Source organism: Callospermophilus lateralis, chromosome 3 (genome assembly GCF_048772815.1).
Source record: "Callospermophilus lateralis isolate mCalLat2 chromosome 3, mCalLat2.hap1, whole genome shotgun sequence".
NCBI classification, from domain to species: domain Eukaryota; kingdom Metazoa; phylum Chordata; class Mammalia; order Rodentia; family Sciuridae; genus Callospermophilus; species Callospermophilus lateralis.
The window spans coordinates 154264353-154290875 of NC_135307.1; the positions used below are offsets into that span (position 1 = coordinate 154264353).

Below are 26523 nucleotides of genomic sequence, written 5' to 3' on the forward strand. Positions count from 1 at the left end.
TCAAGTTCCTCCCATGAACTAAGAGTTCTCAAATCTCTTTTCAATACATTTTTCCTCTCAGAAATCTGTAGCCCCTCAAAAGCAAATATCTCAAAAATGAAATTCAATCCCCGCTTTGTCCCTGGACCCCTAGTGCTCACTATCTCAATGAGTGGCACAAGCAAACCCCTAACTCCCTAAGCATTTACCCATCCTATATACAATTTCAACTGCTTTGTTATTTTTTTTCCTTCCTTTATGTTTAAATTTTTTACTTAAGAGCTGTATCCCTCCACAGATTCTAAAATTCTTCTAGCCCTCTGCCCTAGCTGATACAATCTAACCCAGACAGATCCCTACATTCTATTCCTAGAATACAAGTTATTAGGTCTTGACCTGTCTTAGAGAGCATAAGTACTCCCTACCCTATAAAACATGGCAGTCACTTGCTCAACACCAGCATTATTCAAGGCTTGGACTCCTAATTCCATGTTTTACTGTTTAGAGAGGCATTTGGATTCATATCCTAATTAAGATTATGAGGAGAGAAAAAAAAATCAATATTTTACTCAAATGATGTGCAATACATAGTTCCACATAGCAAGCATCACAGCCTTTATTACATAATCAAAGCACTGACAGCTTATGATTACATTAGGGTTGTTGCACTATAATAATATAACAACGTGCTAAAAAATGTTAAAAGTACAATAACAGGATTATCACAGCCTATTAGATACAGGAGCAATTTTAGCTACCACAATAGAAACACTTTACCTCATCATCCTTTCTCTTTTTAAAAATGCTATCCTCAACTTCACCAACTGCTAACATGATCATCTGTACTCTCTGCAGATTGACATAACCACTTTCTGTAAGGTAACCCTGTAAGTGATAAAATACATGTAAAAATGATCTTCTTAAAAAAGCAAATACTTCTATTTGAAATTATTCAAGAGTGAAACTTACCCCAGTTTTGTGTACCACGTTTTTGTATATGTTAACCAAACGGTCAATTGCACCTTCCCTGCCACCAGGAGACAAACATTATGCATTAGGACCAGCAGGCTATGTAAAGTTAAGAAGACTAAAACAGTGGTTTGGGATTTAAAAACACAAAAAAAACACTTACCTAATCTCTAAGGATGGCAAATGAGGAAGGAAGTCGTTTCCCACAAAGAAGCACATAAAGACCCAATCATCAATGCTCCTCTCCACATCAAATGTGAATGGTAGGCTGGCCATGGTAAGTTCCCTTTCCAAATACTATAACCAAAAAGCAACGGCTGCCATTAAAGCTATCAAAAGGTTTTAGGAACTCCAGTTTCAATGACTACTGATACAAACCTCACGAAGAACATTCAGCCGCAGGAAGATGAACTCTCCTTCAGCACATGGAAGACTATCTGCAAGCTCATCGTGCTATAAGAATGGGAGCAGAGAATAAAAAAGTTTAATCCAAATTCTGCATTTTTTTTCCCAGCCAAGGAAATTTTAAGGCTTTTTGAAAGCAAGATCATTTTAATATGACAGGTACAAATTTTTTTCACCAATTATTTAAAAATAAAAATTACCCATAAACAATCTCACCTACACCAGAGGTCAGCAACTATTTTCTGTAAAGAACTAGAGCGTAAATATTCTAGCTTGGGGGTGAGGGACTCATACAATCTCTGCTATGTACTCTTTCATGTTTTATTATAGTTTTACAACCCTTTAAAACTGTAAAAACCATTCTTAGCTCCTGGACCAAATCTGGATAACTGTAGTTTACCGATCCCTAATCTATACCCAAACAATATTAATACTCTGATGTAAACACCTCTACTCCTTTCTCTGTGAAATGTGTGCCTAGATACACATATGCCACCTTTATTCTATGCATCTCTGAAAAAATACTGTATATATTTCTTATCTGCCTTTATTCACTTTTTCCCCCATGCCATATTCTTAAACAGAAATCCAATTAAAGAGAACTGGCTATAAGCAAGTGAACCTAAAATACACAGAAACTGTGAATAATTTAGAAATATCAAGAAGTTTAATATATTTAATTTATAGTTACTTTTAAAAGGAGTAATCATTTGAAACAAGAAACTTCTACAAAGTACATGTAATGTATCTTATTATCTATTAGAACTTACATCACTTAGATATAGGGTATATTAGAAAATGAGTGTGTGCATGCTTTTGAATGTGGGTTTAAGTGTTTAAAAGTGTGGCCAGGCACAGTGGCATACATCCCAGTGGTTCAAAAGGCTAAGGCAGGAGGATTTCAAGTTCAAGGTCAGCCTCAGCAATTTAGCAAGACCCTTCTTAAAATAAGAAATAAAAAGGACTGGGGATTTGGCTCAGTAGTTAAGCACCCCTGGGTTCAATCCCTAGTAGCAAAAATAAATAAAATAAAAGGCTTTAAAAGATACATTTCAGCGAGGAATAGCATTTTAAAAATGAGGCAGTTTGCATGCATTTAATGCTATTTAATATTACACTTAAATAGGCTTAAAATGGTCTATTCTGTATTATGTATTTTTACCAAAAAAAAAAAAAAATTTTAAATGAGGAAACTACCATATCAAAGTTCTTACCTTTCCCTTCTTTTCTCTTGGCAAACCTTCACAATCCTTGACCTCATGTCCAAACTGATTACAAAGACCACATGGTTTGGGTTTGTTTGGTTTGAATTCTTCTCTAATGATGGTAAAGTTGGGTTCATGTGTAGCAAGGCCAAGCATAATGAGATCAGCTTTCAATTAATGAGAAAAAAAAGTATTGAACAGTGAACACTGAGAACATTCTTATAACTGAAATATTACAAGATACCAACATAAGGAAAATCTCTAATCAGTACAAATAGTCAACAAAGCCAAAAGTCTGCAACTTTCTAGCAGTTACCAGTCAACAGGGCCTCCAGACATGTGGACTTACAACACAGACTACCACTATGAATTAAATTCTTGGAGAATTTTTCATTATAGAGGTATGTGTAGCTAACAATACCAAAAGGTTGAAGCTGCACATGTTGGTATACACCTATAATCCTAGCTACTCGGGAGGATGGACAGAATGATGACAAGTTCCACTGGGCAACTTAGTGAGACCCTGTCCTAAAATAAAATTTTAGAAACGACTGAGGATATAACTCTGTGGCAGAGTTTGCCTAGCATTTGTGAAACACTGGGTTTAATCACTAGTACCAAAGGAAAAGAATGACAGGTGATCACTGATCACAGACTAAACAGCAACTCAATTGTTCTTCTGAATTTTAAAACAAGCAAGCATTTTCAACAATCTTAAATAAGCCATTACTACACACCAACTTATCAATTGCTATAATTTAATCCAAGAAAAAACTTACCATCAGCTCCACATAAACAATGATGTGTGTTTGGGTCATGGTTAGGCTGGGCTAAAGAGAAGAGAAACATATATTTATGTAAACATATTACAAACCACAAAATATTAACATCTTGCCAAATATTTTATAGTCAATAGCTTTTTTTCTTTTTCTGTTCCTTTTTTTTTTGGCTATGTTAGGGATTGAACCCAGAACCTTGCACCCAATATGCAAATGCTCTCCCACCGCAGCCTGGCCCATCTTTTCTTCATAGAATATACAAATATTTATAAGTGAGTTTTACCTCTTTGTCGTCTAATGTAATCCATGATTTTATGTTCTCCTTCACCAGGAGCACTAGCATCAGATAAAATAACCTATAAAAAAGGAAGTTTTTAATAGGTCATTCTGTTTTCTACCACCAACAAAATCAGAACTAAGAAAAACTGAGATGATTACATTAAGACAGTAATTCTAGTTGGAAAATTTTCTGAATAAGGTGCATATTATTAAACACCATATATTATGTGCATATATTACTTAATTAACTTACTATATGGAATGGAAAAGACTGAAATGTCTAGGTAAAACGCAGCCTTAGGAAAACTGATAAGTTTGCAAGTTCTTATTATTTTCACTACTATTAGAGGATAAAGCACCAAACCTTACAAACCCCAAGAATGATCAATAAAAGATACCAATTACATACAGCTCACCATTTCTAATTCAAGGAAAACACATTTATGAACCTAAAATTACATAAAAGTTCATTTACAGGGAAAAAAAGTTCATTTACGTTTTACTTATGAGAACAGTCATTTTTTAAAAGGCAACTCCACAACTTATTTTGGCTATATTTTAGTATCTAATTACTGAAATTTCTACTTAAAAACGATATTTTTATACACATACATGTTATACACACACACACACACACACACACACTTTAAAAAAAATTATGAAACCCTTTTTATGGCTCCACAGTGATAGTAAGGGAACAAAATTGGCACTGAGAGAAAATTCAGCTATCTAAAACCTGACCATGCAAGGCACCCCATTTCCAATAACCTTGGATGCTTCTTTTCCCTGATAGTCAATGGGCATTTTATGGAGGGAAAAAGTATAAATAATATCAGTCATATCAAAGTGCAATCTCAATGATCACTCTCATCTTTTTGAAGTACCAAAATGTGAAACTTACTGTCAAATTTTTCCACCCTGGGTCATTATTTAAACGATCAGCTATGTAATAGCGAAGGCATTTAGCAAGATTGTCCATGAACTCAGTTCCCTAAAATGATAGAAAGAAATAAATTAACCTATCATTTAAGAGTTAGCAATAGCTAGCAAAATATAATACTACTTACTGGTGTAATACAGTTGCTGTCAAATCTTTCTTTTACTTCTTCCGGAGGAAGAAAGCCACCTAGAGAAAAGAGGCAATGTTTTGTTTTCCCCATAAAAAAGTGAAATAAATTAATCAATATTAAGGCAGAACAACAAGAAAAAGTTCAAATACAAAAGAAAAAGAATCATTGTTATCTAAGGAAAATTTTCCTCTTAGGGGGAAGAAAATAAGATTCCTCCCCTGAAATTTAAATTAAGCTTTTCAAAAAACTGTAGAACAACATATGCTATATAAGATATACTATATTGTTACTTAAAACATAAAAATTATGAAGCTCTTATACACACACACACCCCCACCCCTGATTAGGGTTTTAATTTTGATAACAGTTCTTAAGATGATATAGAAAAATAAAACTAAAAATTTGAGTTTATCAGAGCTTTATGTAAGAAATAAAATTATGAGCTAACAGGATATGAAAATCCAATTTTTTCCTCTGTATCTCTGATTAGCTGCTTCTTAAGAAATAATATATCCTATAGCATCTTCAAGAAAGAAAACATCTTTAAAACGAAAAACATTCTATCATGAATATAAACAGGTTTTTAAGTCTTAATTACAAGCTGTGGTTAAGGTAACTATATTTGCACACTTCCAAAAAATTAACGTAAAATGTATTATAACTGCAGGCCTATGACATCTTTTTTCCAACTGTAAAGTATAATTGTCTTGAGTAAATAAATTGTGGTTTTCCTGATCTGTTATCATTGTCTTATATAGCAGACACCAAACAAATCACCCTGCTAAAATCACCAACCATTCCTCACCTCACCCCAGGCCGGCAGGTTAGGAGAGAACCAATTAGCATCAACTGCCTCTGACCGTCTTCCTCATTGACACTTAGTCAGCATCTATCTCTGTACCCACCAGGAATTTCAAAGCTTTGTGGAATACCAGTAAAAAGTCCAACATCAAAATATAAATTTTCTACCTTTGGCCAATATTTCTTCCCTGACTCGCTGCTTCTCAACTGCTGCTTCCATTCCTTCTTTTGATGCTCTGAACCTCCTTGAACGCTGCTGGTTCATTTTAGCACGTGGTGCCTGAAAACATTCATTTCATATTCACATAATACTGTTCACAAGTAGATCTGTATATTATTTTCAATCAATCATTATTATAAAAAGAGCACACTAAAATGGAAGGTAAGTAGCAAGTCTAATAATCTTTTCATGATAAGAGAGCAGATCCTGAAAACTTAAATTTGGACCAAGAATCTCAAAGCAGAGGTTTATCAGATGAGTGAGTGATCGACAAATGAACAAACATTCTATAAAACCACATAGTTCATATTGCAAAGGGTCACAGCCTAATGCTAATTCTCCTGGGTTAGGGTGCTTCAAGGTAGACAAGACCTAGACAGAATTAAGAGAGTACTTACTACAGGTCCAGGGTCAGGGAGACCTTTCTTATGTACAAGACTTAAAAGGAAAGACAATCTCCAAATCAGATTCACAATGTCTCATAAAGCAATAGAGAACTTTTTTCTGACCTGCAGGACCTCAATGTACTTCTATTTTGTATTTCCCACATTAAGGTTCATAATTACTATCTTCCTTTTCTATACAGCAAGACAATTAGAAAGGGAGCAATGTTATAACCCAAAGTACTTTTAAATCATTCTAACCAAATGTAACTTAAATCACAGAACAAGCCTAAGTGAAGTAAAATGTACTGTTAAGTTTTTTGAAGTTACTGAGATGAGTTTTGAAGTTGGAAGAACTCTGTAATATTTTGACAACATCTAAGTTTTATAATATTCCTTTAAAAAGTTCTTTCTGTAAAATGAGACTACCTAATAAAGTCCTCTCATATAACAAGTTCTATGATCTAAATGCACACTTCAACAAAAAAATGCATGTATACATGCACATATTTACATACACATAAATATGCACATATTTTATACTTGACTTAGCAAGAGCATACTGGAGTAAAATTAAAGACTTTCTTCAAGAAGTCTAGCTGAATATGAATTAGAATATGCTCTTAACAAGATGTATTCCTGTTCTTTTTTCTCCTTACTCCATTATAACTGCAAGATAAAAAGAAACTAAGAGTTTTCACTGAGTAAAAAGATCCATAGTAATGTTAATTTTCTTGGAGTCAAGTTCTCTGGATTTTCAAAATCATTCTATTAATCACCAGGATGTACTAAATCTAAAACAAAATTTAGTTGCCTATAGCTAATAAACTTAGGGTTATGATTTACCCTAATTTTCTTATATCTTAATGTATAATTTAGTGGTCATTTATAACCTAACCTACTTGGTATAATTACCATAAGTCAGTAAGATACTCTGCTCTTAAATTACTGAGATTACTGCTCACTGTCCAAATTCCTGAGAGTGGCATGTGAGGCTGTCTTTAATTATTGCTCTACTTCCCTTTTCAATCCAAATTACTTGTAGTTATCCAAACGTATCAGTGTAGTCAAAGGCATGGAAAGTGTGTTAACCCAGCAGCACATTTAAGAATCTGGAAGGTCATCCCTCCTTTCCACAACTCCCACTCATTCCAACACAATGGCTACCAATCTCCAATATTCTTCATCCTTAAAGAAATGGGATAAAAGTCGTCTTCTCTATCTCCTAATTTCTATAGCAGCCCTGGCTTCCTCAACACCTTACATGTATTATTGAGTACCTGTAACTAAACTCACTCATGGATCTATGTCTCCTTCCTTTTAATGGAAAGTCCTTCAAAAAGAAGGGCATTCACCAATATCCCCAGAATGTCACAGTACCTGGCACAAAATAAGTACTAAAAAATGCCTGAATGAATGACTAAAGCAATAGGCTCTATCAACATGTTTCACTGTTTAGCTGACTTTCATTTTACACACTGGGAACACAACAAAAATAAAAGGAGGCTTCTAAATTAATTATTTTAGCACTCACCACTCCATCTATTGCCATGTAGAGAAGTCGTCTTGGTCTTACAATATTGAAAAGTCTGTCAATGTACTCAAAAATTGCAACCATCATCTCATCTTCATTTTTTGGTGCTGGTCTATAATGATAAGCAAACAATGTAATATAATGTAGCACTTCCTTTGTGACTCGTGATACCAGTGACAAAAATGAATTACGTACTTGTCTTCAGGATGAGTACAGGGATGGATGATTCCATTCATATCCAAATACAGATTATCAAACTCCACATCATTTGGATTAGGTTTACTGGCATCAACTGGAATCTTGACACCATTGCATTCTTTTGGCTATGAGGAAGTGATAATTAATAGTAGTTTGTTCAGGTCTAAAAATGACAGATCCTAGACTCAATATGAACCTGTTTCATTTCTGAACTGGAAATAAAACACTTCAAGTAATAAATTATAAGATATTGTCTTATTTTATTCCTTAAGACAAACTGAAGCAGAAAACTCATCCATTGAAAGTACAGGGCTTATAACACAAGTTAATTTTGACAAATGTGGGAGATTTTAATCAAAATTCTCAAATCACTCAAATTGTTCTAAGTGAGAGATCAAGGGATTCATCTTAGAATTAATTTCACCCACATTAATAAGTCCTGTCAATTTTACCTAAAAAATGCCTTTCCATTTCATCTTCTTTTATTCCTACTACCAGGAACATTAGGTTATCATATCCTACCTAAAAGGTCACAACAACCTTCCTATGGATTGCCTCCCCAGGAGATTCTCATTTCCAGCCCACCTGCTATACTATCAGAGTCCTCCTTTTAAAACATAAATTTCCCTGTCTTAATCTTGTCTAATTTTCCAATGATTCCCAAAGCAGGAGCTAACCAATGAGCCTGATCTAGTCTCCTGTCCTACTGCCATAATGTTGAGGTACACCTGGTCTCTCAAAAAGTTCCTAGGAAATGCTCTTCCATCTCTCAATGCCCTTTCGTAACATATCTCCTTTCCGAAAGGCTTCTTCCTCTTTACCAGCACTCACTTCCTGAAATCTTATTAATTTTCCAAGGTCTAGACTCAGATCAAATGTCACTTACTTTATAACACCTGTACACTATCTGTGAAGAAATTAACTACATTTCTTCTCCAAGATTTCCTTAGAATTGTGCTTACTCTCTGTAAGCACAATAGTTGTACAATTAACCTTTTATTCTAACCTAACTACACTGTGATTTCTTCAAAAGGTAAGGCCTACCCACTGTTCAACTGTATTTTTATAAATGGTATTATCTTTGTATTTTCCTACCAGAGTTCCAACAAAAGATTAAGAACATGAGATCCAGTTTTTACTGTTATTAATAGAAAGTCGTTCAAAAAATAACAGTTCTTTAAACACATACAAAGCAATCTAGCAAAAAAATACTGTAAACAATTTAAAAGTCCTTCTTGTACAGGCTACATTATAGATAAACCTCAAAACATTATGTGAAATCAAAGAAACCAATCACAAAAGACTACATATTGTATTGATCCTAATTATATGACCGAATAGACAAATCTATAGACAGAATGTAGATTCATGCTGTTTCAAGGTTAGGGTGAAAGAAACACAAACACAACATTGCTTTAGTTGTGATCAAAGTGTTTATAATTAGATAACTGTACTACTCTATCAAGTGCATTTCATGATACATATATTAAATCTTAATAAAGCTATTTTTAGAAGAATAAAAAAACAAAAGTCAGCTTAATTAGGGGAGGAAAAGCCTATCAAAAGAGAATAATAGGACTGGGTATGGTGGTGCACGCCTAATTCCAGCAATTCAGGAGGCTGCGGCAGGAAGAGCCTAACTTAAAAGCCAGCCTCAGCAACTTATTAAGGCCCTTAGGAATTTAGCAAGACCCTGTCTCAAAATAAAAATAAAGAAGTAGTTATGCACCCCTGGGTTCAATCCTTGATATCAAACATAAACAAATAAATAAAGACATCAAAAATAATAAGCTAATATGTTCATATACTGGATTGCCAGACAAAAGTGATATTCTAAAAAAAAGAATGAATGGTCATAAATATACTGTTGAGCCAAAAAAGCAAGTCACAGGAGACTACATACTGTATACCATTTACACAAAATAATATTAGATACTATTCAGGGATGAATACAGAGAAAAGCAAATGAAGTTTAAAAAATGAATTTCAGGAGAGTGATATCTCTTTGAGAAGGAGAAAGGACATGAGATGGAACCTCAATTTGTATTATAATCAGAAGAAAGGATATGGACAGGAAGACAATTCTTGGCAGCCTATGCAAAAATAAATAAATAAATAAAACACCAAACAACCAAGTTCTGTTCAGTCAAGAGGCTATCTACCTCTCTGTCTAAACCCTACACCTCATAGTTCACATCTTCCTTTCTCCTGTAACAAGCATCTACCACACTCAGGAAAACCAATACTCATCTTTTGAGCCTCACAAAGTAAGCATTTTATTCTGGGCCATATGATCTCAGATGCAAACTCTAATCTCTGCTTTTGTATTGTGAAAGTAGCCAAAACAAGATATATATGAATGTGTGGCTGTGTTCCAATAAAACTTTAGTCACAAAACAGGTCACTGGCAGGCTAATTCCTACCCTAGTGCTTACACAGCACTAGGTATTATAGCTCTTCAATGAATACTGAATGTAGCTGCACAAGAATTTCTATCTCCACTACCCAGAAAAAAACACTGTATTGGGAAAGTGGCATGTAAGGATGCCAATCTTGAGAAAAGCAGCTCAATAAGAAAACTGAATATATTTTCCCCTCAAGAGGACTACAAACACATTCAACACATATACATAAATTTGGAACTCCTTTTTCAAGAGATTTTGATGTCAACAAAGGAACAGACTCCTCAAAAACTTTGTCAAAAACAGTATCAGCATGTTTCCCGTAGGGTTAAAAAGAGATCCTTAATCAAAGGGCATCTAAAATAAGAGTCACTCTGAATCTTAAAACCAATTAATTTCACATAATAACTTTTCATTATCTTTTGGGGCCTTCAGATGACACACCGAGAACACACTGCAGTTTTTTTACCCAAGACCATATGAAAAGTTGAACAAAGTAATTGCAGACCTATGATGGAAAACCTGAGGCAAGACCTTCTGTGGACAAGAAAGCACAAGAGATGCCTGAAATATGGGAAATTAGCAACCTGACTGAAGACAGAGTACAATACCTACAACATGGTAGAGGAGAGATGCTGCTGATGGTGGGAGAAAACAAGAGGGATCCAGGCCCAGAGAGGGAGCTCAAGGGACAGCTTCTGGAAGACCCATCAGAATAGAACCAGTTGGGAGGGTCAACCCCTGCCCTCTCCTCTCCTTCCCATCATGTCCCACTGTCTAAGACAACTTGAGACATGCATTCCCAGAGAATATGGAAGCTTGGGTCAGAAGGAAGGGCAATGCCTGACTGACAAACAATTCCATGAAGAAACAGGGAGCATCCCTATCCAGAATGGCTGGGAGTCAAGGTAGCTCTGCCTTAGGAAAAAGCTGACTCCTCCTCTACTTCAAGGAAAAGACACATGTGTCCTAAACCAAAAGTTCAAATATCAATGTATCTATGCACAAACATTCCAAGAAATTAAAATGAAGAAGGTATTTACAGAAAGATAATACATATACATAAATAATGATGTCTGTACAGTAATTTCCCCCCTTATGTACAGGGAGTATGTTCTAAGCTCTCCAATGGATGCCTGAAAGTGTGGATAGTACTGAACACTATACTGTGTTTCATTATTATAGATCCAAATAACTTCAGAACCCATTTTTTTTCTTTCCTTATTGAGAACTTTCATCTTGGGTTAAAAACAGCATTTGATAGTTAGTTATTCTCTGGCATGTCAAAATTGCTTGCATCACCATTCTTGTACTCTGGGTCCATTATTAAGTAAACTAAGGGGTTACCTGAACAGTGGCAGTGCAATGTGGGATGTATTCTTACACAGCAGCCCCCCACCATTCAGTTTCACTTTTCTAAGTTTCAGTTACCTGTGGTCAATTTTGCTTCCAAAATGTTTAATAAACAATTCAAGAAACAAGCAATTTAAAAAAACTGCAATAATGCTGCCATAACATATCAATGAGATAACTGATATAACTACTGAGTGACCAATAGGCAGGTAGCATGTACAGAGTAAACACACTAGACAAAGGATGACTCACATTCCAGATTGGATGGTGCAGGAACTGTGCAAGATTTCATCACACTACTAAGAATACCACACAATATACAAATTATGAAGTTTATTTCCAGAAATTTTCATTAACATTTTAGAACCAGAGCTGAGAGCAGGTAACTGAAATCTTGGAAAGGAAAATTGCAAATAAGGAGGACTACTGTATAAAAATACATTTCACAGTTTTTGAAGTAAACCACTAAAATCAATTTCATAAACTTACTGTTACAATTAACTTAATAAACAGAAACTATTGCCAGTAACAGCTGAATAGATGCATTTTTGTTTAGGCCTACATGGAATTTAACAACATCAGAAAAATCATGAATCATGTTTAAGGCTCCAGAGTAATGAGTGTGTCCCACTGATGAGAGTCACATGCCAAACTCTATGACTCATTTTAAATTTCCTTTAAAGCAGCTAGAAACTATAGGAAAGAAATAAGATGTAGATTGTATTTGAGGAGAAATATACAAACGGCTAATGAAAGTCTCAAATTTTATTATTTTGTCTTAGAAAACAAGACTAAAAATTTATGTGTGTGTGTGCATGTGTTTAATTTTGTTTTGCTGTACTAGGAACATAGCCTCACACATGCTAGGCAAGCACTCTCCCCACTAAACTTTATCTTCAGTCCTACACTATACATTTTAATTTAATTGCCAAATAGGGCATTTCAATACCTGTGATTACTATTTTTTAAAGTTTTGTGTTAGAGCTTCATTATTATACAGTGTTAGTGAAGAAAGACTAATAATTATCACTAACATTTATAGAGCACTTAAAATGTGACAAGCCCTGTTCTAAAAAGGCCTTTACTCATAGATTATTCTATTTTATGCTCACAACAATCCTGTGAGATCTGAAGTATTCCACTTACAAATGCTTATGCTTACAGTTAAGTGGCTTTTCCTAAGTTAACATTGCTATTGGATTGAGGAACTAGGATTTTAATTCAGTAGTTTGACCTTAGAACCTGTTATCTTGACCACTATGCTAAACTGATTAACATAATTTCACTAGATTCAATATTATGTGTGCCAAGGACTAACACTAGTACTATGGAGAACACAAAATATGTAAAATGTGTAAAAATGATCCTTTCTCTCCAGATATTGAAACATGGGAGGGGTCAACTTGCAACATGAGAGGGAGCAGGTCCACTTACCTGCTCCCAGTGAAACTGGTGAAAATTATTTTAAAAACAAAAACATTCAAAACTTTGGGAAATGCTCCTAAGGGAAAACAGTGATCTAATCAAGAAAACCTATGAAAATACTGAAATTATCTCAATTGCAGAAAAGCACAGCAAAGTTAAACTTAAAGGAACTCTCAAGAATGGTGAAAGCTGTAAAAAGTAATTGGGAGGAGATCCATGAGTCTCCTGGAAAAATAACCAAGATCACAGGCCAGCTAGTTTACAGAAGAAAATTGGAGAATAAGAGAACTGGAAGGAGCCCTCCAGGATTTAGCAAAAAACACTAAACACTGACCTCAGAAACTAATCCCAAGCCATAAACCAACTTCACGAGTTTGTAGAGAAATTTCTGTTGAAAATATCAGAGCAATAATAGGGTATGACCAGAACAAAAGGAAGCACTACCTGTGCCACTGTTACCCAAGGGTGACTGTAGGCATACCAAAAATCACACTGCCATAAGAAGCAAAACCAAAGGCATAATAGGGAGAAACAAGTTCACTAAAATAATCCAGCCAGTCAATAAACAAATAAAAGCCCTAGAAGGATTTGAAGGGAGCCCAATACCCAACAGAAATGTTCAGTTCGCAAACAAAAATAATCAGGCATGCTAAAACCAAGAAAGTATGAATCATACACTGGGAAAAAAAGCAAGAGCAGCTGCCTGTGAGCATGAGCAGATCTTAATTGATATTTTAAATTGGCCAGTATTACCTGTAAGCCATTTAGTTAGATACAGAACTAAAGATGACTGAAGACAAAAACAAAGGTATGACGAAAATTCATATTTAATAGAGAATGTCAACAGATTTTAAAATTATATACAAAAAGAACCAAATGGAAAGAGTTAAAAAGTAACTGAAGCTGGGTGCGGTGGCACAACCCTGTGATCCCAGCAACTCAGGAGGCTGAGGCAAGAGGATAAGTTCAAAGCCAGCCTCAGCAGATTAGCGAGGTACTTATCAACTAAATGAGAACTGTCTCTAAATGAAATACAAAATACGGATGGGGATGTAGCTCAATGGTCAAGTGCCCACGCCCCAAGTTCGATCCCTAGTACCCTCCGACAAAAGAATTATGCAAGTAAAAAAAAAAAAACAGAGGAAAAAGAATGAAGAAAAATAAACAGAGCTGAAAAGAAATACAGAACACAATTCAGTGCACCAGTAAAGGAGAAAGAGAAAGGAGTAAGGGGGAAAACACTCCAAGAAATAACAGCTGAAAACCCCCCAAATTTATTAAAAGAAAATCACTATAATCCAGGAAGCTCTATGAACTCCAAGTAAGATAAACAGAATGAGACCCACAGACACAGAACAGTAAAAATGCTGAAACTAAAATACAAGGAGAAAGTACTGAGAGAGCAAAGGAGCAAATGAAGAGTCACTTACAAGAGAATCCCCAAAAGATTAATAGCTTCCCAGCAACTCAGGAGACCGAGGCAGGAGGATTGTGAGTTCAAAGCCAGCCTCAGCAACTTAGCAAGGCCTTAAGCAACTCAGGGAGACCCTATCTCTAAATAAAATACAAAAAAGGGCTGGGGATGTGGCTCAGTGGTTAAGTGCTCCTGGGTTCAATCCCTGGCACCAAAATAAATAATAAATAAACAAATAAATAAATAACTGACTTGGGGCAAGGATGGGGGTGGGGGAGGCCAGAAAGTAGTTGAACGAATGAAGCAAGAAAAAAGAAACAAAAACCGTTAATCTAGAAACTTAGGGGCTGGGGTTGTGGCTCAGTGGTAGAGCACTTGCCTAGAACATGCAAGGCTCTGGGTTTGATCCTCAGCACCACATAAAAATAAGTAAATAAAAATCAAGGTATTGCGTCCAGATACAACTAAAAAATAAATTTAAAAAAAACTTAGGAAAGCTATTATTCAAAACTGAAAGTGAAATAAAAATACTTTTCATATGAGAGAGAGAAAATATGTTGCCAACAGACTCAACTTCCAAGAAATCCTAAAGGAAATTCTTCAGGCTGAAAGGAAGTGACCCATATTATAATTCAAATTCAAAGAACTCTAGTAATTTTACACATTTTTTCCTCTTTACTTCTCTGAACTAAAAAGAAACTATATAAAATATTATGCAATATATTGTTAGGTTTACTAATAAAATGTAATCTATGTGTAATGTGTTCGCCAATAACAGTACAAAAGGAGGTGGAAGGAAGTAAAATTGCAATGGGTAAGGAAATAACTCTAGAGGGTAAACTCTCAACAATGTATTTGCTGGCTTGTAATCTTATTATATATAACATATAACAACAATACCAAAAGAGGGAGTGGAATCAATCTATGAAGCAGTAAAAGTTCTATAAATTGCTGGATTTAAGCAAATATAAATCTGAAGCTGATTCTAGTAAGTATATATGGTAATTCTACAGCAATGACTAAAAAACACTCAAAAAATTATGAAGAAAATCACTACTGAAATGAGAAAGCTACATCAGAAAATATTCATCCCCTCAATGCAAAAGTAAGTAGGAAGAATAAAAGAAAAATGACTAAGATAGAGAAAACAAAAAGCAATATGGCAGATGTAAAACCAACTATATCAGTAATGACACTGTGTGAATGAATAAATAATCCAACAAAATGGCATAAAATCAAAATGGATTTTAAAAAATGACCCAACCACATATTTTCTACAGACCATACTCTTGAAATTCAAAAACAGAAAGTAAAAGTAAATGGATGGGGGATGGGGATATAGCTCAGTTGGTAGAGTGCTTGCTTCTCATGCACAAGGGCCTGGGTTTAATCCCCAGCACCACACACACACACACACACACACACACACACACACACAGAAAAAAAAAAAAGAAAGTAAGAAAGAAGTAAATGGATGGGAAAAGTTAATTATGCAAAGAGCAACCAAGAGAATTCTGAAATGGCTATACTGAGATCAGATAAAATAAACTTTAAAACAAAACTGTTACTAGAGATCATGAAGGAAATATTATAATGATAAAAAGACATCCCATCATGAAAAAGATAACAACAGAAATATTTCTGTACCTAATAACAGTGAACCAAAACATGAAATAAAAAAATAAATGAATGTGACAATTCAATAAATAACAGCTGAAGACAATAATCCACTATGGATATGGGTAGTACAATGATACAGAAAATCAATATGGAAACAAATGACTTGAACAACATCAAAAACTAGACCTAACAGACATCTACCTACAGAACAATGTACATTCAAGTGCACGAGACAGTCTCTCAATTTAAAAGCGTAAAAATAAGAAATTATATTCTCCAACCACAATTAAATTAAATTAAGAAAATCAACAGAAGGAAATCTGATAAATTCACAAATATGTGGAAGTTAAATAACATACTCCTAAATAGCCAACAGGTCAAAAAAGAAATCAAAAGGGAAATAAAAAATTACTTTGAGATCAGTGAAAATGAAGACACATATACCAACCCTTATGGGATAAATCTAAATTCCAAAGGGAAATTTATAGCTGAAAGGCCTAAATTAAGAACTATCTCAGCCAGAAGCAATGGCATATGCCTGTAATTGCAACAACTCAGGAAGCTGAGGCAAAAAGATCTGAACTTTGTCCAGCCTGAGTAAATTAGAAAGACCCCGTCTTAAAATAAAAAGAAAGAGGTTAAAAAAAAGGGCTGAAGGCTCAGTGATAGAGTACCCCCCAGCTTCAATTCCTAGTACCACCAAAACAAAACAAAACCCTCAAATCAATGTCCTAACCCTTCTATTTTAAGATATCAAATAAGGAATAAAAGGAATAAACTAAACCTAAATGAAACAGAACAAATAAAATCAAGATTAGAGAAGTAATTAATAAAACAATTTTTAAAAAGAGAATATCAGTGAACCAAAAACTAGTTCTTTAAAAAGAATAAAACTTCAAGACAGAGATGCCCTCTTTCACCACTCTGTTTAACATAGTTCTTCAAACTCTAGTCAGAACAATCAGACAGATGAAAGAAATTAAAGGGATACACATAGGAAAAAAAGAACTCAAACCATCACTATTTGCTGATGACATGATTCTAGAGGATCCTTATTCCACCAGAAAATTTCTATAACTAATAAATGAATTCAGCAAAGTAGCAGGATATAAAATCAACACCCACAAATCAAAGGCATTTCTGTATATCAGTGACAAATCCTCTGAAAGAGAAACTTGGAAAACTACCCCATTTACAATAACCTCAAAAATAAATAAATAAATAAAATACTTGGGAATCAATGAAAGAGGTTAAAGACCTCTACAATGAGAAATACAGAATGCTAAAGAAAAAAATTTAAAAAGACCTTAAAAGATGGAAAGATCTCCCTTGTTCCTAGATAGGCAGAACTAATATTGTCAAAATCAAAAGCAATATACAGATTTAATGCAATTCCAATCAAAATCGCAGTGGCATTCCTCACAGAAATAGAAAAAGCATCCATGAAATTCATCTGAAAAAATAAAGAGACCCAGAATACCCAAAGCAATCCTCGGCAAGAAGAGTGAAGCAGGTAGCAACACTATACCAGACCTTAAACTATACTACAAAGCAATAGTAACAAAAACAGCATGGTACTGGCACCAAAACAGACTGGTAGACCAATAGTACAGAATAGAGGACACACAGACTAATCCACAAAATTACAATTATCTTATATTAGACAAAGGCACTAAAAACATACTTTGGAGAAAAGATAGCCTCTTCAACAAATGGTGCTGGGAAAACTGAAAATCCACATGCAAAAAAATGAAATTAAACCCCCATCTCTCACCATGCACAAAACTCAACTCAAAGTGGATCAAGGACCTAGGAATTAAGACCAGAGATCCTGAGCCTAATAGAAGAAAAAGTAGGCCCAAATCTTCATCATGTCAGATTAGATCTCAACTTCCTTAACAAGACTCCTAAAGTGAAAAAAATAAAATCAAGAATCAATAAATGGATGGATTCAAACTGAAAAGCTTCTTCTCAGAAAAAGAAACAATCAGTGAAGTGAAGAGAGAGCACACAGAATGGGAGTAAATTTTTACCATACTCACATCAGATAGAGCACTAATCTCTAGGATATAATACATAGATTCTACATATCAGAGACCATATCTTCTCTGAATATGAAGACAAAAATCCTTGACAAAATTGCCAACCTTCCAGCTCAAAAAACTTACCACCAAAAAAACAAATAACCCAATCAATAAATGGGCAAAGAAACTGAACAGACACTTCTCAGAAGATTATATAATCAATCAACAAATATATGAAAAAATGTTAAATATCTCTAGCAATTAGAGAAATGCAAATCAAAACTACTCTATGATTTTATCTTACTCCAGTCAGAATGGCAGCTATTAAGAATACAAACAACAATAAGTGTTGGTGAGGATGTGGGGGAAAAGGCACTCATACATTGCTGGTGGAACTGCAAATTGGTACAACCAATATGGAAAGCAATATGGAGATTCCTTGGAAAACTTGGAATGGAACCACCATTTGATCCAGCTATCTCACTCCTCAATTTATACCCAAAGGACTTAAAAACAGTATACTATAGTGACACAGAAACATCAATGTTTACAGTAGCACAATTCACAATTGATAAACTGTGGAACTAATCTAGATGCCCTCCAATGGATGAACAGATAAAGAAACTGTGATATAAATACACAATGGAATATTACTCAGCATTAAAAGAGAATAAATCACGGCATTTGCAGGTAAATGGAGTTGGAGAATATCATGCTAAGCAAAGTAAGCCAATCCACAAAAACCAAAGGACAGATGTTTCTCTTATAAATGGATGCTGATCCATAATGGGGGTGGGGGGGGGACTTGGATTGGGCAAAGGGAAGGGTCAGGAGGGGACATGGATGGAGGAAAGATGGTGGAATGAGATGGACATCATTACCCTAGGTATATGTATGACTGCAAATATGGTGCAATGCTACATCATGTACAATCAGAGAAATAAAAAATTGTGCTCTATATGTGTAATATGAATTATAATGCACTCTACTGTCATATATACCTAATTAAAATCTAAAAAGGAAATTGTGGTATATATACACAATGGGACATCACTCAGCATTGAAAAAGAATAAAATCATGGCATTTGCAGGTAAATGGACAGAGTTGGAGCATATAATGCTAAGTGAAGTAAGCCAATCCCCCCAAAAACCCAAAGGTCTAATGTTTTCTCTGATATTTGGATGCTGATCCATAAGGGGGTGGCAGGGGAAGCATGGGAGAAATGGAGGAACTTTTTAGGGCAAAGGGGAGGGAGGGGATGGGGGTAGAAAAGATGGTAAAATGAGATGAACATCATTACCCTAAGTACGTGTATGAAGATACGGAATGGTGTGATTCTACTTTGTGTATAACCAGAGAAATGAAAAATTGTGCTCTATACGTGTACTATGAATTGAAATGCATTCTACTGCCATGCATAACAAATTAGAATAAATAAATAAATTTTTTAAAAATTAAAATAAAAGTACAGATCTGGAAAAAATTTAAAAAAGAATAAAACTAACAAATCTTTAGTGAGTCTGACCAAGAAGAAAGCAAAAATTCACATTACTAGAATCAGACACAGAACTGAGTACATTAGTGCCAACCTTCCAGAAACAAAAAGAATTATTTAAAAAATTATTATAAATAATCATACATCCAAAAATTAGATAAAATCCAGGCCCAGATGGTTCTGAATTTTAACAAACATGCATAGGAATAAATTCATACCAATTCTTCACAAACTCTTTCAACACTTCTGAACTCTCTCTCTCTTTTTTTTTTTTTTGGTACCGGAGATTGAACCCAGGGGTACTTTATCACTGAGCCACATCCCCAGTCCTTTTTATATTTGGAGACAGAGTCTCACTAAGTTGCTTAGGGCCTCCTTAAGTTACTGAAGCTGGCTTTGAACTTGTGATCCTCCTGCCTCAGCCTACAGAGCTGCTGGAATTATAGGCATGCACCATCACACCTGTCTTTCTAAATCATTTTAAGGCTTCTATTACCCTGATACAAAACCAGAAAAAGGCATAACAAAAGTAGATAAGAAAGAATTATAGACATATCTTCTATGACTATGAATACAAAAATCCTTGACAAAATACTAGCAATTCAAAGACAGCAATATATAAAAGAATTATACACCAAGACCAAGTGGGATTTATCCCAGGTATACAAAGTTGGTTTAATATCCAAAATGAAATTAATGCAATACAGCACACTAGTAAAATATAAGGAAAAAAATGACATAAACATCTCAATACACGTAGAAAAAAGTATTTGATAAAATCTAATACTTTTTCATGATTGAAAAGAAAAACACTCAGCAATGTATGTGAAGCTCCTCAATAGAAAGGGCATCCATCTAACCCAAAACCCTCAGTTAACATCATACTTAATGGTAATCTGGATGCTTTATTTTTAAGACCTGGAACAAGACAAGGATGCCTGGTCTTGCTACTCCTAGTCCACATTCTAGTAAGGTAAATGGGCAAGAAAAAGAAATAAAAGGCATCCATGTTGGAAAGGAAATAAAAATATACTTGCAGATGATATGATTTTTGTCTACGGAAAATCCTAAAGTCCACTAGGAAACTTTCAGAACCAATTTGAATTCAACAAGGTTGTAGGAAATAAGATCAATATATAAAAATCAACTGAATTTCTATAAATTTGCAGTGAACATTCAAAAAAATTCTATTCACAATAGTATTCAAAGAAAGGAGGAAAAATTTTAACAAAAAATGCAAATCCTATATTCTAGAAAGTACAAAACATTGTTGAATTAAATCAAAGAAGTTCTAAATAAAAGGAAAATATCCTACATTCATGAACACAAGACTCTACATTAAGATCGCAATACTCCCCAAACTGATTTACAAATTTAATGAACTCCTTATCAGAATCTCCCTGACTTTTCTATAGAAACTGACAAACTCATTTTAAAATTCAAATAGAATTGCAAGGGAAAGAGAATAGTTAATATAATCCTAAAAAAGAAGAAAAAATAATAAAGCCAACTCACAGAAGGGGAGAAAACACTGCAAATCATATATCCAGAAAGGGTTTTACATACAGAAGGAAACAAATATTCTCTCTCACCCAGTTCATTCCTCAAAAGAAAGAAAAGAAAAAGAAACAAATGGAATAAGCATATAAAAAGATGTTCCGTATCATTAGTCATCAGGGAATTGTAAGTCAAACTACAACATATCATTTCACACACCTACTAGGAAGACTAGAATCAAAATGTCAGTTAACAAGTGTCTGCAAGAGCATGACAGTTCTCTGGTGGCCTTAGACCAATATATTCCACTCCCCAACCACCTGCTCTGCCCCCACTTTTTCTTGCTCATGAGGTTTCAAAGTAACTGCAGAATGTATGTACTGGGAATGCAATATCCTAAAACAGGAAAGAACTGGCTGAAACTGCCAAGGTTTTTCTTGTCCCTCCCAGGGAATGGAACATCTTGAGATAGTGAGAACTGACAGGGACAGTCTGGGCTTTGTTCCTCCTTTCCGCCAGAAGCCAGATGCCAAAGTTTTTTTGCACAGTTGAGTCACATCACCCCAGAGGTAAATAACCCAGGTTGTCTGCCTTTAGGTGGTCCCTCAGCTGCATTGAATGTAGGGCAGCTGAGATTTCATTTGCCCTAGGCAGTTTTCCTGAGTCTTGGGGAATCATCCCACAATGAATCAACATCAAAATTTAAGCCTCTCTTGTACCTTAATGCCTGTCTGTAAATAATAAATCTGCTTCATGTGACTTATTATATAGGATGTTCTACTTCACCAGACTCAAGTAAGCTGGTAACCACTACATAGTACTTGCTGCACACCATAGTACTTGCTGCACACCAAGAATGTGGAAAAATTGGAACCCTTATATACTGTTGGAAGGAATAAATGTAAAATGGTGCAACCACTTTGAAAAATAGTCTGAAAGTTCTTCAGATGATTGAACACAGACTTTCCACATGACCCAGGAAATCTACTCTTAGGTATATATACACAATGAAATGGAAACGTGCCCATAATTGTGGCACATAGTTTAAACAACATCTAGAAGGTAATTTATAACACTTCACAGAAAGAGAAGTAAAGTCTGAAATCAATGACCTCAGCTTGAAAACCAAACTAAATCCAAAGTGAATATAACAAGGAAATAAAAATAACACCAGAAATCAAAGAAATAAAAAAAACAGGAAAAAAATAAAGAAAAATCGACAAAACAAAAACTAGTTATTTGAGAAACAGTCTAGTCAAACTGAAAATGGGACAAAAAAGAGAGAAGACAAAATTACCTGAAATGATGCTCAGTATCCCCTGTCATTGGGGAAATGCAAGTTTAAAACCACAATAAGGGCTGGGATTGTGGCTTAGCAGTAGAATACTCACCTAGCACATGCGAGGACCTGGGTTCAATCCTCAGCACCACATAAAAATAAATAAATAAAATAAAACCACAATAAACTAACACCATACTGGAATATCTAAAACTAGAAACAGCAACTGTTACACCCAGTGTTGGCAAGGAAGTAAAGCAACTGGAACTTCCATGTGCTGTTCATGTCAAAGTAAAATGGCATAACCAATTTGGAAAAAGAGTCTGGTAGGTTTTTAAATAATCATGTATCTACCATACAACTCAATTATTTCACTCTTTGTTTTTCCTCCCCTAAGGAAACAAAAGCACATGTCTACACAAACACTTGTATGCAAATATTCACAAATAGATATTTGCCTATAAATATAGACAAACTGGAAACAATAAATGCTCATCAATCGAAAAATAAATAATCAAAATGTAGTATATTCACAGCCTAGAATACTATCCAAAAATAAAAAGAAACGAACTACTGATACATGTAACAACATGAGCAAATCTCAAAATACTTAATGCTACATGAAACTGAGTAAACCAGGTAAAAAAGAGTATATGCTATATACCACTTATACAAAATTTTAGAAAATGAAAACTTATCTGTGTAAGGTCAGAAAACAAATCAATGATTGACAAAAAATGGGCCACAAGGAGGGTAGAGAGGAATCACAGAGGAACAGAAGGAATGTTTTAGAGACGATGTTTGCTGTCTTGATTGTGGTTATGATTTCATGTATACATACATTATACTAAATTGTATGTACACTTTAATATGTATTTATTTTATGTCAATTATACTTCAATAAAGCTGCAAAAGGAGGAAAGGGGAGAGCTATAGGAGAAACAGAAGAGGAAAAATCTGATTAGGAGGACCAATATTCAGAGTTTGGTAAGGGACATTAAAGGTCTAGAAATAATCAAAGAACATTCCCTAAAACTGAAGAACACAAGACTCCAGACTCAAAGATTTTTCCAAGTACTGATCAAAATGAATTTAAATTTTAAATGAAATCTGTACCTAGGTACATAATCATGAAAGTTTAAAATTCAGAAAATGGCAGGTGCGGTAGTGAATGCCTACAGTCCCAACTACTTGGGAGGCTGAGGCAGGAGAATTGCTTGAACCCTTTAGTTTAAGGCCAACCTGGACAACAGAGAGATGCCATATAAAATAAATAAATAAATAAAGTGGCAGGGTGCAGTGCAGCAGGTCTGTAATCCCAGCAATTTGGGGGCTGAGGCAAGACATCAAAAGTTCAAGGCCAACTTCAGCAATTTAGCAAGATCCTAGGTGACTTGGACACTGTCTCAAAAAAAAAAAAAAAAAAAAGAGCAGGGATGTAGCTTAATAGTAGAGCATCCCTGGTTTCAATCCCCAGTACCCCCGGCCCACTACCACCACCACAACCCCGGCCAAAAAAACTCAAATCATATAAAATTCAGAAAGAAAAACTGATCAAAAGAGAATGAAAGCTGAAGTGCACAAAAATTAAGAACATGGCCTTCCTGGTTTTCACACACTGGCTCTGACATCTATTAGTTGAGTGATCTTAAATATGTTACTCATCCCTTCTATTTCCATTTTCTTACCCTTGTTATAGGTAGTAGCAGTAGCCATGTAGTTATTACAAGGATCTAACAAGTTAATATTTAGAAAGTGCTCAGAATAGTACCTGGTATATGGTAAATGCTACATAAGCGTTGGTTAAATAAATAAAAATCACTTTAACATTGAACTTGTTATCAGCAATACTGAGTGACAAAAGAATAATGCTTTTAAAGTTTTGAGGAAAACTAGTTCCCAAACTTGAACTCTATACCCAGCTTATGATCATTCACATGTATGGGATAGAATGGAGATATGTGGGGCACTACATTGACAGAAAAATCACATCCTACAACACAGCTTTTCCTAAGAATCAATTGAGAATAAAAACCAAGGAAGGATTTAATCCAACAAAGAGAGATAATCTAGAAAACAGTACCTTCCACTGAAAATTTCAGGAAGCAGCTTTCCAGCAAGCCTATAGAAAAACTAATGTGAAAACAACAGAAATAAAACTCCAAACTTCTTTTCCAAAACAAGGATTTGAGTGAAAGCAAAAAACAAAAGAACTTTTGGGTGAAAAAGATGTAAAGTGGAAAAAAAGGCAGCACTATTAAAAAGACAAAAGGAGCATAAAAACAGAATCACAGTACACAACGTGAATCTGCAGTGACAACAATCAATGATACAATCAGATCTCTCAGCTTTTAGAAACAAATTTTTATAGCTAAAGTCAAAAATGAAAAAGTGCTGCTGACAAACTTGAAATACTAATCTTAGAAACCAATAATTCAAAGGATACTTTACACAGGCGATGGACTTTTTGTTTTTAAGATGTATTACCTGAAGTTACAAAGTTTGCCAACAAAAGAAATAAAGATAGTGCTTTACTACATTAGGAGGATGGGAAGGGGGGCTGAATAAGTAACTAAATCCTCTCCTACCCTTGGCCAGAACTAATTAGAAATAGCTAAAACTGAAAAATTAAGTATAAACAAACTGAGATAGTTACATGTCTGCCTCGGGAGAGGACAGGATGGGAAACAGAACAAGGAACTGTTTTGTTGTTGTTGTTTTAGCCCACGGGAATGTAAAGTCTGATAAAAGTTTTACAAAGGGAAAAGCATTTAGTTTAGCAGTTTCTTTTGGGGGTAGGGAGGGGAAACAAACACAAGAAATATGGGAATGTCACCAAAACAAGGCTTTTAGTTTCTACCGGGTTAGAAGCTAAGAAAGTAAAAATCAACATCTCAGCAATATAAGGAAAAGAAATTCACAGCAACAGGCAGGTGCTGACTTCAAAAACCAGGAACGGGAGGAGACAACCGTGACCCTGAACCTTCCCAGTCCATAAATTCTAAATAAGAGTACAAAATCGAACTCGCACAGAATCGCTAAACACAGAACTCAAGAAAGGCCCAGAATCTACCGACATATTAACAAACTAACAACAAAAAAAGTGTTGTTCGAGTGCATCTAAGAATCTTGAAAATGTCAACAAGCAAGCTGTCCAGTAGCAGACACACACCGAGAAAGCGGCACTTATAAGACCTCTGTCTCCTCCTAGACCTTTCTCACATGCTTCTTTTCGCCTAAGATTTAACAACAGAAACAAATGGCCTCTCTCGGATAGTAAATAACAAGAAGATCACTGACAGAATTACTTTAAAGGTTGTTAAAAGCAAGAATCGGCATCCGCGCAACCCTTACCAATGGCAAGCGTAGCTCAACAGCTTTTGAGCCTGTAGAGCCTCCACAGAGACCCAAAATGCGCGGTCCCGGGAGGAAACAAAGCCGTGGGCGGAGCCTTCCGGTGCCGGGAAAAGCGGTCAGGGGAGGAGCGGCCCTCCCGCGAGTTCTGACCCAGCTCCGCCCCCGCCCCTCTCGGGCTGTTCCCAGGGATCCCGAATCCCTGAGCCCGCGACCAACCGCGCGTCAGACAGCGGCTGCCCGCGGAGCTGGCAGGGTGGCACGAGCTCCGGAGGGCTGCTCCCGGCCAGGCGGCTGGACCCGCGGGCCGCGGCCTAGAGAAACCAAGTCTTCGGGTTCCACCGCGGCGGCCGCTTGGCGCCTGCTCACCTTCTCTTCCACGCAGTTGACAATGATGGAAGGGTACTTGCGGCTGAGCCAGCGGAAGAACGCTGGGACTCCCATAGCAGCAGCGCACCTGGAGTCAGCGGCTGGGCCAGCGGACCAGCGTAACCAGAGAGACAGGAGCGGCAGCCGCGGGCACCGGCACTTCCTCCCACGTGCGCGCCGGGACGGGAAGTGACGTCACTGCGCCGCGCCGAGGAAGCCGGGAAGGGGACTCAGATAGGTGAAGGAGCTGACAGGCTCTCTTGTTAATGGCGGTTTTGGGAGGCCGGATTCGGTGGCGGACGAGGTGGTGTGAAGACTGCGGCTAGCTTCGCTTCTCGAGCTTGTTCTTGGTGTTCGCTGCCCGGGAACGCGAGGTCTAGCTCCTCTGAATCGCGGGGTTTCTTGGTAATGCCTTTGCCGTGGCTCCACGGGGATCTCACTTCCCCTAACTTGGGTTCCGCTGGGACG

The 26523-nt window shown here is 35.8% G+C and overlaps 1 protein-coding gene across 3 annotated transcripts in view; it reads right to left on the bottom strand.

Moving 5' to 3' along the window:
* The window catches only part of Xrn2 (5'-3' exoribonuclease 2), a 74248-nt gene extending 48019 nt beyond the window's left edge, over positions 1-26229 (bottom strand). The window contains exons 1-13 of one of the 3 annotated variants that reach the window (XM_076851454.1): positions 26056-26229; positions 7820-7947; positions 7625-7736; positions 5656-5767; positions 4684-4742; positions 4518-4607; positions 3621-3693; positions 3338-3388; positions 2568-2725; positions 1327-1401; positions 1112-1245; positions 949-1006; positions 757-864 (exon numbers count right to left, since the gene is read on the bottom strand). In XM_076851454.1, coding sequence (XP_076707569.1) covers positions 757-864; positions 949-1006; positions 1112-1245; positions 1327-1401; positions 2568-2725; positions 3338-3388; positions 3621-3693; positions 4518-4607; positions 4684-4742; positions 5656-5767; positions 7625-7736; positions 7820-7947; positions 26056-26130 — 1233 coding nt within the window. In that variant the 5' untranslated portion in view covers positions 26131-26229. Of the gene's footprint in view, positions 1-756; positions 865-948; positions 1007-1111; positions 1246-1326; positions 1402-2567; positions 2726-3337; positions 3389-3620; positions 3694-4517; positions 4608-4683; positions 4743-5655; positions 5768-7624; positions 7737-7819; positions 7948-25686; positions 25740-26055 lie in introns of those variants that run through there. The other 2 variants (XM_076851456.1, XM_076851455.1) reach the window with 2 other exon arrangements.
* Positions 26230-26523: the final 294 nt, after the last annotated feature.